The sequence below is a fragment of the Pimephales promelas genome, chromosome 15, assembly GCF_988280905.1.
Source record: "Pimephales promelas chromosome 15, fPimPro1.hap1.1, whole genome shotgun sequence".
NCBI lineage: Eukaryota > Metazoa > Chordata > Actinopteri > Cypriniformes > Leuciscidae > Pimephales > Pimephales promelas.
The window spans coordinates 16363575-16375707 of NC_142783.1; the positions used below are offsets into that span (position 1 = coordinate 16363575).

Genomic DNA, 12133 nt, shown 5'->3' on the forward strand with positions numbered 1-12133 from the left:
AACTGAGGGTGTATTCATTCATGTTCAAAAGGACATTTTGTTTTACCAGTTCTTCGTTAAGCATGTTTTTGCGATATTACAACAACATATAGGCCTAAGGGTTGAACGGACTAGGGTTAATTTGCATGCCCTATCTAATAAATTATAAATGTGTGTAATGGAATGCTTTTGTTTTGCTTGAACACATATTCATACATATACATTCAGAATAAAACATAATACATTATGGAAAATATAAAAAGCCTGCATCGGAAAAAGTTTGCGTCATGCGTTATCATAATCATTACCAATACTTCAGTCTATTTTTAGGTCGCACGTAGCCTATGTTAAAACAGTGACATCCTTTAAACATCTTTTCCACATTTCTTTGACCTGTGGTCTTTGTCCGTTTTACGCGCGTTCAATGCTGGTAAGAAAATAAGCAAGAAGAAGAAATGTTTAAAGTAAACCGATCTTCACGTGACCCCTGTTCTTGCCCTATGGTTCTTGCAGTGTTCGAGCGCACGCGGATCTGTGGCTGACGTGCATAATGCATCTCTTTGGATGTTCTGCCATGGTGATGTACGTGCGCTCTCTCACGTAAAGCGTTTATTGGCCTCAGCTGGTTCACGAGCGCAGCGCGTGGGGAGGTGAGTCACAAAGATGGACCAATGGCGTGCTAGCGGACGGGGAAAACTCGAATTATGTAACCCTTTCATGCCCTCCCCTTTTTAGAAAACGGTTACTAAAAAAAGAAAAAGAAAACAGTAACTGAACTTAAGATTTTTTTTGTGTGTGAATTTAAAGATAACAGGCCTGCTGTTTGTTGGACAAATAGACTGACACCTTATTAACTCTCTCATTGTAATCCATTAAAATGCATCGATTCGCGTTTAAGTTGTGAGACCTATCATAAGACGTGTGTTTCTGGTTCCAAAGCGTATTGTGATAAAAAAAGATAAATTTTGGTAAACATTTGTAAATAAATCACAGTGTGTGAGATGTTAAAGAACATGAAGACAGCTCTGACTAAATCTTTGCATTTTAATCAACTGTCATAATTTATAAAGCATATATTTGTAGCATATTGTTTCCTGAAAACAAGTCAAATATGACCCGACAAGGTTAGACGGGTTAATTCTATAAGTGTAATGCATACAGTGCAACATCTGTCAGCCAAAACTTACAAGGTACACGATGTTCCCATATACAAAGAGACAAATACTGCACAATTCAGACACGTGTATATGATAGCTAAATGAGTGCCATTTTAATGCACAATTCGTGTGCAATAAAAAAGCATATACGCATGTAAAATGCGCAGGAATCCACATTTCAAATCATTTGCTAGAATGAGCAACAATGCATCACAATTTGCATTCATGGTTAAATGCATTTTACTGTTGCAATGCAAAGCCACGGAGATTTAATAAAGTGGTGTAGCATGAAATACATTTTCATATGTGTGTCCATTGTGTTTCTTGACCCTTCCTCAACTTCTGCGTAAACAAGTTGGAATTGTAGGGCGTGTGTCTTGGAAAGCGCTGCTTAGCCAATGAGCGTCGACACATCTACCACGTGGTCAGGTTGTTTACTACAAGAGCAGAAGCCCGCTAGAAGGCGCTTGGGTGAAAACCCGGCACTGGATTACTCTGATACGGCTCACCTCTGTGAAGACGAAAGCAATACGGATTAAAGCAAAATCAAACAGAAGATCATGGCATATTTGTCATGTAAAGCGACCACTGTAGATGAGAATAGACTGCTTTAATAGTGGTGTTCTTACGGCTTTGGTGCTTATCAAGCAGATACGGTTACAGTAACTGTAAGAATCCAGGCCGGGATTTTGAATACCTAAACACAACCCGTTCTAGTCTCTGAAAAAGGACATTTTCAAGTTACAGCCGGTCAGAGCAAGCCTTGTGGGAAGGGGGTGTGTTGAAATTTGGCAAAGGTACGTGTGTTCATTGAAAGTTTTCTCTATGTTTTAATGCTTTTGTTTCTTATTGTTGAGCTGTGTTTCTCAGACAAGACTGCGTTGTTAAGGTTAGTACAATGCAGGCAAGGTTAGTATTAAGGTTCGTACATTATTTCAGTTAATTCACGTGAAAAGCTTGATACGTATGTTTGATACGTATGGCTTGTTTGTGCGACGATGTGCTTCGTTTTAGCAGAAATGTTATTTTAGTTGTTCTGTATGGATTTAAAATCTACACAAGTGTGAACTTTTGCATTTGATATAAAATGTAAAAAAAAAAAAAAAAATCCCTGCACAATGGGGAAAAAGGTCAGTTGTGTTTATAATGTGCAAAAACGATTTAAAAAAAAAAATCTGAAGAGATTAGCTGTCCAGTCCTGCATTATGTTCAGTTTCCCCAAAACTCCGTGCAACGCTTTTCTATGGATAAGCTGCTTCTGCTGCGCGTTCTCGTCGCGTCGCTTCTGCAACGGGGCTGCGAGTGCGAGCATGTGGAGACTCACGCGTTGATAAACTGTCCGATTCTTGAATGAACGACTCTTTTTTTAGTTAGACCTCTTCAATTAATTTTTAACTGGACGTGAATGAATCCGTCTGAATGTCATGTTCTATTTGAGTTGTTTTAATAGTTGAACAGCAAAAATAACTTAAATGAAACGTTCAAGACTTGATTGCTGACAGTTAATACGAGATAGAGATTGTTTAGTAAGATAATCACATTTATTAAAACCTGTAAAAACTTGATCAGCCTGAGATTGTTTCAAAGCAAAGTTATCGGTCAATTTAATCTAAGTTGAGCCGAATCATGGCTGCAACAAAATGAACTCGGATACATTAAATCACATTAAGTACTTAATCATATAAAACCGTAATAAGCGGTCCTATGCGAGTATGTGCCTGGCTTCTTTGGAATGTTTTGGAAACATGTAATATGCCACGCCGGTGTGTCGGGGAACACGCTATGACGTAATCGGGCATCCAAATCGCTTTTTGAACCGGTTCTTTGCAAGAAAGTGATCGAAGGAACCGGACTTTTCATCAATAGCTCTGAATATACCGAACATCCATTTACCAAAACCATTACATCATACTATATTCTCAAACTTTTATAACCACCTAGTTACTTATAATTAAACTGCTATTTTTAACAGATTTTCGAAAGGAATCTTCCTTTTTTTTAATGAATTTTGTTTCTCACAAATTTCTAATTTTAGAATAAATAAGTTATTATTAGACTAGACGCAAAACAGCAGCAGACATTTTTATCCTTCACATCTGTCGTTGTAGCCTATATTGCACATTATATCTAACCGTAACGTCTGCATATTGTGCAACACATTGACATGTCAATTAGAGGTCAATACATTATACTAAGTAATATTGTATGATATTAATGATTTGCACAGTATTTTCTGCTCCATTGTTATATGCATCTAGCTAGACGCTTATCCATTGGTTTACTAGGAGATTTATATTTTTGATGAAGCTTATCTACTCATTCACCTCTTATTCTGAATAATACAAGAATAATACAAGCAGCTCCCATGCTACCAAATATGTAGTATTTGGCAACCAAGGGAGTTTTTTGGTGCAATCAGTTGCAATTACTCTGAATCACCTTTTACTGGAATGGAGAAAAAACTTAATACTGGACTGCAGCTGGTAATAATGGTTATGTAGTAATTACCAATTCCTTTCTGCCCCAAACTCTTGGGTGAACATTCTTAGGTTACAAAGGCTAGCATGACCATAACTGTTTTAATGTCTTGCGTCAGTTAAAGTAGTTTTTGCATGGTTCATCATCATGTGCTGACAATGACTCATAGTCAATCTGCACAGTTGCACGTAAACTTTGAATTTTACATCATTCGTCCTGTGATGACTTAAGAGTTTGACACTTAGTTGCCGGATGTTTCACGTAAGGATGGTGCTGATTTCTCTGATCAGATTCAACAGAGCATTGTTGAGATTAATATAAATATTTTGTACATGTATACCAGTAACTTGTCTTTTTGTTTATTTCTTGAATTTGTAAATGGCAAAGTTAATATATCTTGTTTTCTTTACACATTTAGATATGTCTTTGCTTTGAACTAGTGGTGGTTTGTTTCGTTATGGGTTTTTCCATTTTCAATGATACTGATATCTAGAGAGCAGGGTGTCTAAACTGAGATAATATTTTGGCCTATTCCTGATAGGCCAAAATTCCTGATTCGGCTCTCTTTCTGGCAATAAGATGTGCTGAGTGACCTGAACTACATTAATCATTTGTTTGTTTCGTCTTATCAGCTTCCGGTCCGTCGTCTGAATAGCGCTGCTGAATCTCCATCAGGAGTTCGTCAAAGCAGTTGAGAAGATTCAAGGTGCGACGAACTGAAAATGGTACCGAAAAGCAGGCTTGGGAAGCGTTCCCCACTGGGCACCCTGGTGTGTGGCTCCTCAGCGGATAGCCTGACAGAAACAGGGCCCCATGGATGCCCGGAAAGTGGGCTTCACAGAAGCAAGCTTTACCCTGGACAGAAGGTAAGCACGAATGTCTTTGTTGTTGTAGATTAAATCAAAATATGACTGGCGTTCTGAGTGAAATGCACTATACAATGTCAACACTGGAGAACGCAGACACTTCATGGTGTTTTTCCTGATACGTTTTAGGTGTATGTGCACTGCGGAGGACAAGAATGTGGAGGTGTGGTCGAACAGCATAACCACGTGGACAATGAGGTGTCTATCTTCCTGCCCCAGCTTAACCAGCACGTTCATCGCAAGCTGGAAGATGTATGGACAAACCCCACGTCCAGTCCTAACTCCTCAGTTTCCTCGTCCATTGATGTGCCAAGAAGGTATGGCTTGTTATTGGTCTCAGAATGATGAATGTTGACTTTTTGAATGAGGAGCACTCCCTTATAACTCTACTTCAACACTGCAGGAATCCAGAGACAGTGGATATGGATGAGATCATGGCTGCAATGGTGCTTACAAGTCTGTCGTGCAGTCCAGTCATCCAACACACAACTCCAGGGAGCGTAGCTCCGGGTTAGTTGAACCTTACACATTCATAAATGCTTTACCAAAGCAATGGCACATTGTGTACACATCTGGTATAAACCAGCTGAGATTACTCAGCGCTTGCTGAGAAAAGGCGTTAGTCACCAAGAAGAAATCCTTAATAGCTGCACGTGTATCAAAATCTTACAAAATCCAGTGGAACAAAATATTACACTAGTGCAGGATTGCATAATCATCATAATTTTGAATAACTTCTGAAGGATTAAAAAAGGTCCTACTGCCTAAACTGAGACTTCTGGGAGGGGGAAAAAAATAGAATTTTTATCTTATGCTTACCAAGGCTGCATTTATTTGATCAAAATGAAAGTAAAAACAGTAATATTGTGAAATATGATTATAATTTATATTTAACATTTTTATAAATGTAATTTATTCCTGTGATGTGCTGCTCTCATGTTGAAAACAGTTTTGCTGCTTAATATTTTTGTGGAAATATATTTTTGTTCTGTATTTCTTTATAAATAGAATTATTTTGCTTATTGAATGCATCCTTGCTCCTTTTTAAATTCTACTGACCCCAAACTTTTGAACGGTAGTAATTTAATATTATATTATGTACTGAATGACATTTTGTATTAATATTAATTATTTTTTATAATATTTATATATTTTTTCAACGTGTTCTAGCATTTAGAAACGGGTTCGTAGAGGTGCTGGAAATTCTGGAATTTTAATATAGTTTTTTTTATATCGACTAATACAGATTATATAGGATGCCGAGTCTACTTACAGACATTTTGAACAATGAAACTTGTAACAAATGACAAATTTATCACACAATAACTTCTGATTTAATGTGATGAAGTATGTTCATGTACTGTATGTAAACATGTAATTTACCACAGTTGTAACGTGCTGCAAAAGCTTGGAAGTGCTTGAATTTGACTTTGGGAAAAGGGATTTTATGATGAAACATAACTCAGTCACCTATTATTCTGTTTGTAGCTTTGTGTGGAATGGAAAATGGTGGTGGTGAACTGTCTGATGGTGGATATTGGAGCTGCGACCATGGAAACGGAAGCCCCGCCCCATCCCCACCCATTGCAGAGATGGACAAGAGCGCCCCTCTCGTTGATGAAGGCCTGGACATGGAACTGGACCAAATGTTATTTAATGAGCCAACGCCAAGAAAACGCAAGGTACAACTGAATTTATATACTGTATAATATATGAGGTGTTGGTTTTATGAAGTGTGTAGATAAATTGTCTTGTTTGTGTTGTTTTTCACCCTATAGAACTCAGTAAAAGTAGCATATCGGTGCTTGTGGCCAAAATGTGGAAAAATACTGACCTCAGTTGTTGGCATCAAACGTCACATCCGAAATTCTCATCTTGGGTAAGCATCACAATCGCCAAACGTCTCCCAGAAGTGTCTAGCTAGCCAATGAAGGCAGCAATCTGGGACTGGGTTTAGATTGTAAAAACACTGTGTGTTATGTTTTCTGCAGACAAAGTGATGAGCACTCGCAAAGAGAAGAAGACTTCTACTACACTGAAGTCTATCAGGACTTGGAGCAGACAGCTCCCCCTGCTGGCCCCCGGCCCTGCTGTGCGTCCCCTTGCAGTCCCACCCGGCACAGGCCTCCTTCTCCCTCCACCCCGGAGACGCTCCATCCCAGCCCGCTCAGCCAGTCGGCCCCGAGCAGCTCCTGGCAGGTCCATACCGAGCACTCTTACCAGGTGAGATGCCCTTGAGGGCTTTTAGTGCCATTAAAAGATCTGATTGGTGTCACACGTCGCTGTTTGCATGTTGTCCTAATTGAAGAAACGTGGACGATTGTTTAATATGTTGATTCTTTAGGCTCATCCACCCATTCCGGTTGTGACTCCGTGTAAACCAGTTTCTGTTCCTGTGTCCTGTCATTGGACTCCGTCTCTCACAGTTCACCAGAGCAAACAGGTGAGATTTATTTATTTTTATTAAAGAGACCATATTATGATCTGTTACAAAGTCTTGGTTTTGTTTTTGGAGTCTACTAGAATAGTTTTTCATGCTTGACTGTTCAAAAAAGCATTGCATTGTTGCAGAACCTCTCCTACCAGTCTGTCACTAACAGTCAAGATTGCGATGAAATGAACCGAATGCTAGGTTCCTTATTGTGCCCAAGAGCATGATTTAAGTCCACATGTCATTTAACAAAAAAACTATGCTTCTTACTACAGTTTGAGAGCTGTAGTTCCAACCACGTAAGATTGTGATGTTGTTTGCGAATGTTCATTGGAACAATGGTTTAGACGCTGCGTTCATGTGCTATGGTAATTATGGAAAATGCACATGAACACCCCCTCATGTGGTATTTTCCACTGGGCAACTCGTAGAATATTTTGATGGATGAGTTGCTGAGATGAGATAACCTTTGAACTTTTCAAAAAGGCGGAGAGCACCGCAAGAGTCGTGAATGGTAAAAATATGTACTATTCATGATCTAGAAAATATATTTAGCATATTATTTACCTTTTGAGTTTTGATAAATCATTTTCTTGCTGTTGCAGATGAATTAAGCAGTCTAAAATAGTTTTAGCTAAATAACAGGTCTGGATCTCCATCTTTTTACCACATTACGACAACAAAAGCACTTGAACGCAACACACTGGTAAATACCAGTTCACAAGTGGAAAATATACTATTTTCCATAGCACGTGAACGCAGCGAGAGAAACGCCAAATTGTTGAACTATGTTGGTAACCACGGAAATTGCGACCATAGCTGGCTAATGATGGTTTCGGGAAATGCACCCCTGTTTAGTTCCAAACTCTATAAAGCCCCTCCTTTCGAAAAGCACAATGGGCTCTGATTGGTCAGCTGGACCAGTGTGTTGTGATTGGTCAACCGCTTCCAGCATGTTTTGGGAAATTTGTCACGCATCTTGCCATAAATGCAGTTTCAACATACTACTAACACAACTCTATCAGGTCTTGCCTCTTTTTTGCCCATGCCTTGAATGGGAGATTGTTTTTTTTTTTTTTTTAATAAAGAATATTGGTCCTGTTTACACCTGATATTAAGATGCATTTTCTTCGATCACATCACAAGTATACGAGGGAGACACATTCCCGTTTACACCTGGTGTTTTAATCTCTTTTTTCCACTACTACAAATTTTGTCCACTACCGCTTTGGACTACCTGAGGAAGTGGATGAAAGTGGACAAGCTCAAAACGTTTAAGACCCCGTTTACACCTGTATTTTAGCATCTTGACGTGTTTGATCCCAGTAGAGAGCTCAAGACTACAATCGAGGCATTTCAGGGGGTTCAGAAAGCGCTTACTGAACTCCCTTTGGAGTGACTTTGTGCTTTGTAACATGGCAGACCTTTTTCAGACTCAAACAGCAAAACTACACACTCTTTAACTGATTCCATTATCATCTACAAGCTCAAAGAAAGCACAGATGTCTTTAAAGAGGCCTTTTGGCTGTGAATATTTATAGGTAATGGATTGTTGATCCATGAATGTTTTCTCTGAGGCTTTCGGAATATACAAAGCACCACATGGACTCAAATAGATTGCGTTTTCGCACTGAAAATAGGAGTGACATACCCATGTTGTTTGTGTGTCCTTTGTTCCACCCACAAGTGATGCTGGTGGTATTGCAATGCCATCTAGTGGAGTTCAGGCCAATGTGTTCTCTTTGTCTAAACACAGGCTTGTCACTAGGTTGAAAAATCATGTTGTGATCACCGTATTTTGATCTTGCTGGTTTATAACAGTCTAAGTTTTTTGTCTACAATATTTCTTTGAAAATAATCATTTCTAATTGTATATTTTTTAAATTTTTACAGCAAAAATGCATTGTTTGTACCACGGAGTAGTGTTTGCAGCTGTAATATAATAGTGCGTCATTCTGTGACTAATGGTGGCCCCTCTCTCTCGCTTCCTCTCTCTCTCATCCCCAGGGATCACCATTCCGCCGTCGTTCAGTTAGTGTTGGTGAACAGTGGCTCCAGAATAACAGCGCCTCCTTCAGGCCACATCCTGCCAGTGTTTCACCTCCAAGAAACCATTGCACTTCCAGGTGAGGAATTGGATTGTTTAGTCTCTCTATTAGTTAATCTTCATTTATAAAGTTATTTTGAAAAAAAAAAAAAAAAAATTTTTGGCCAATAAGTACAAATTAGAATACTGAAGAAATAAAAAAGGCTTGATTTCATACTTTTTTCTCTGTAGCTGTACTTTTCTTTTGACGTAACTACAGGAAAATAATAGTAACCAATATCATCTTAATGTTTTAATATAAAATCCTGATAAATTAAAACTACCAACTGTTGTCTGTAAGATTAAATTTTTTTTAATTCTCTTATGATCAACAAAGCTGCAATTATTTGATAAATACAGTAAAACAGTGATATTCAGAAGTATTATTTTTCTGATTTAATATATTTTAAAATGTAATTTATTCCTGTGATGTAAAGCTGGATTTTCAGCATCATTACTCCAGTCTTCAGTGTCACATGATCCTTCAGAAATCATTCTAATATGCTGATTTGGAGCTGAACATTTCTTTTTATTATAAATGTTGAAAGCAGTTGTGCTGCTTAGTTTTACTTTTCTTTTTTTAAAACGTGATGCTCTTTATTCTTTGACTTGAAGGTTTGAAAGAACAACATTTTTTTTTGTAACAATGTAAAAGTCTTAACTGTCACTTTTATCAGTTTAATGCATCATTGCTGAAAAAAACCTTGTATTAATTTCATTAAAAAAAATCTTACTGACCCCAATCTTAAACAGTAGTTTAAATCACATAGTAAACTGTGTTTTGAATAGGATTTTCATTAGTTCTGTTGCATTTAGATTAGATGTGAAATTTCAATTTGAACTGTATTTTCTACTAACAGGAGGATTCGGGGCGAAGCCAAGAAATGCAGGAAGGTGTACGGCATTGAACACCGAGACCAGTGGTGCACTGCCTGCCGCTGGAAAAAGGCCTGTCAGCGATTCCTCGACTGAATCCTTCTTGAGATTGGAAACGGAACACTAACCTTACAAAGACTCACAAGAGGGGAACTGATCTGGAACTGTGGTTGGAAGAAACCAAAAGAGCACCTTTGTGACTTAACTTTTTTCTACTTTTTATCACGAATACGTGTTTTGCGTTTTATTAAATGTGCTAAAGAGCCATGTTGGTGCTGGAAAAAAGATAAAACAAAAAAGGACAGCCTCTGCCCCACAACTCCTGCAGTCTTCCTGCATCTTATACCATATCAAGAATTGAAGAAGTGTTACCTTCCTTTTACATGCAGTAAGCAGCCATATACTTCATGTATATGCATGTTATTTAATGAGGTTTAAACATTAACGGATGGAAGTTAATTTATCATTCCGACTTAATTGCTGAAATGAGACGGGAGAGAGGTCTTTACTGCAGTCCGATGCTTTCAGGGGCAAAATTGGCAGCTTACCGTTAATTGTAGATTGACAAGAAAGCAGAGTAAATGTTTCAGTATCATATAACGTTTGTTAATGTATGCCATGTTTACCTGCTGATACGCAGTTTTTTTCTTCGATTTCCAGTGTAAAATTTTGTAATACAAACTTTTGAACAGGAAACAGGATTTTGTATTACCATTTTGATATCTGCAACGTGTTAAATCGTGTGTCATGTCATTATCGGTGTATATGTCACAGGTTATACTTCTGTGAAATGAGACCGTTTGCTTTTCTGTCGTGTCATTATTATTAAGGAAGTATTTGTGTAAACATGCATGATCTGATACAATTTATTCAGTTACGTTTGTGCTTCTCGCCCCAGTCCGCTCACTTGCTGTTCGTTTGTTTGGTCCGTGTTCTTGCCAAAGACAAAAATCTCAGCAAGATAATACATCGTTGGCATCTCTGCAAAATAATGTGAAAAAATATCTGTTGACCATTTATGAGTTTGATTGGTTCATATTCTTAATACTGGGTCCACATATTTTCTTATTTCGAAGAACACTTTAATGTGTCATCCTTTTTGTTTTTATATAGCTCAACTCTATTCTTTGCAAAGCTTGAGGCTTTGACATTATTAAAACTGAATGTACCTTATCCTGAAGATCCCCAGAAGTCTTTATGCATTTCCAACAGTCAGTGTCATAGCTGTGTAAGAACATCCTGGTCTGAGAGACATTCAATTAACCTCATGGAGAACAATATTTTTGTACATTTTTGTAAAGTACTTCCAAAGTATTTCCTTTTATGAAATGTCTTGAACTGTCTGAGATCTGTATAGGTAAAAGTAGTACTTCTTTTCATGAATCTTATGTTGCTTCATGACTTTTTTTTAATAAACTTTTGTGCAAACATGTATGACCAACAGCAAGTGTTGCATTTTAATATTTGAGAATGAGAAGGTGGGGTGCTTTCAGTTTACAATAAGTTGAGCATGTAGAAAATATTACATTTTCTTAGACTGAAATTAATGATGAACAAAATACTTCAGGACACAATCATTTGCTGCATGACAAGCTACAGAAAATAGTAAACTATTTTATTGACAGTTCAGTTTTACTATGTACAGTTCATGTTGTGAACATCTGATTTTTATCTTCGGCATAAAGGGAAAAGTATGACTCAGCAATGTTTGCATAAAATATATCATTTCATATGCACAAATTCAAATAAACTTTGACAGCTTAAAAAATAATAAAATGAAAGCTTTTGCTTTTCCCATTCTTTGATGAGGATGCAAACTGTGCATGACAGAATTTGTTATGTTTGTATTGGCATATTACAGTGATGAGGCTTTGCTGGAATCTGGCTTTATTTTATTTATTTTGTTTGTTGGGGAGACAGTAAACACAGATTAGCTTTCCTTAATCCCCTTAGAGGGATAGTTTACCCAAAAATTACAATTATATCATCAATTGCTCATATCGGTCAGAACCTTTCTTATACTGTCTATGGTCAGAACCCATTTTATTTTCTTTCTTCCTTAAAGGAAATGTTAAATAGATTGTTCAAGCTGCTATTTTCTCAAATACAATCTCATGGCAATTTGCAACTATTTTATGTTTTGGCAAATTGGTAGCTAGTTCGAATTAATTGGCACATTCACATTTGTACTAATTGGTGCTTATGTTTATAAGTGGGGTTAGGGCTGAAAACATTAGGCTACTTCTGAAGTAATAAGCCT

At 37.5% G+C, this 12133-nt stretch overlaps 1 protein-coding gene across 3 annotated transcripts; it reads left to right on the forward strand.

Moving 5' to 3' along the window:
• The first annotated feature begins 1791 nt into the window (after window positions 1–1791).
• On the forward strand, window positions 1792–10684 carry znf395a (zinc finger protein 395a). 3 transcript variants are annotated; one of them, XM_039671420.2, is made up of 10 exons: window positions 1792–1933; window positions 4247–4480; window positions 4610–4797; window positions 4884–4990; window positions 5969–6162; window positions 6259–6359; window positions 6472–6703; window positions 6825–6923; window positions 8919–9037; window positions 9858–10684. In XM_039671420.2, exons 2-10 carry the CDS (start codon window positions 4337–4339, stop codon window positions 9967–9969), a joined length of 1296 nt encoding a protein of 431 aa, XP_039527354.2. In that variant the 5' UTR covers window positions 1792–1933; window positions 4247–4336; the 3' UTR covers window positions 9970–10684. The 3 variants fall into 3 exon arrangements, with proteins under 3 accessions (XP_039527354.2, XP_039527359.2, XP_039527364.2); XM_039671425.2 differs by lacking the exon at window positions 1792–1933 and adding an exon at window positions 1937–2025; XM_039671430.2 differs by lacking the exon at window positions 1792–1933 and adding an exon at window positions 3759–3875.
• Window positions 10685–12133: the final 1449 nt, after the last annotated feature.

What these genes read in the sequence shown, in the direction of transcription:
- znf395a (XM_039671420.2), top strand. Translation starts at nt 4,337, where the DNA reads ATGGTACCGAAAAGCAGGCTTGGGAAGCGTTCCCCACTGGGCACCCTG. An exon ending in TCCATTGATGTGCCAAGAAG is followed by an intron (nt 4,798 to 4,883) that starts GTATGGCTTGTT and finishes TCAACACTGCAG; the next exon opens with GAATCCAGAGACAGTGGATA. An exon ending in CAGTTCACCAGAGCAAACAG is followed by an intron (nt 6,924 to 8,918) that starts GTGAGATTTATT and finishes TCTCATCCCCAG; the next exon opens with GGATCACCATTCCGCCGTCG.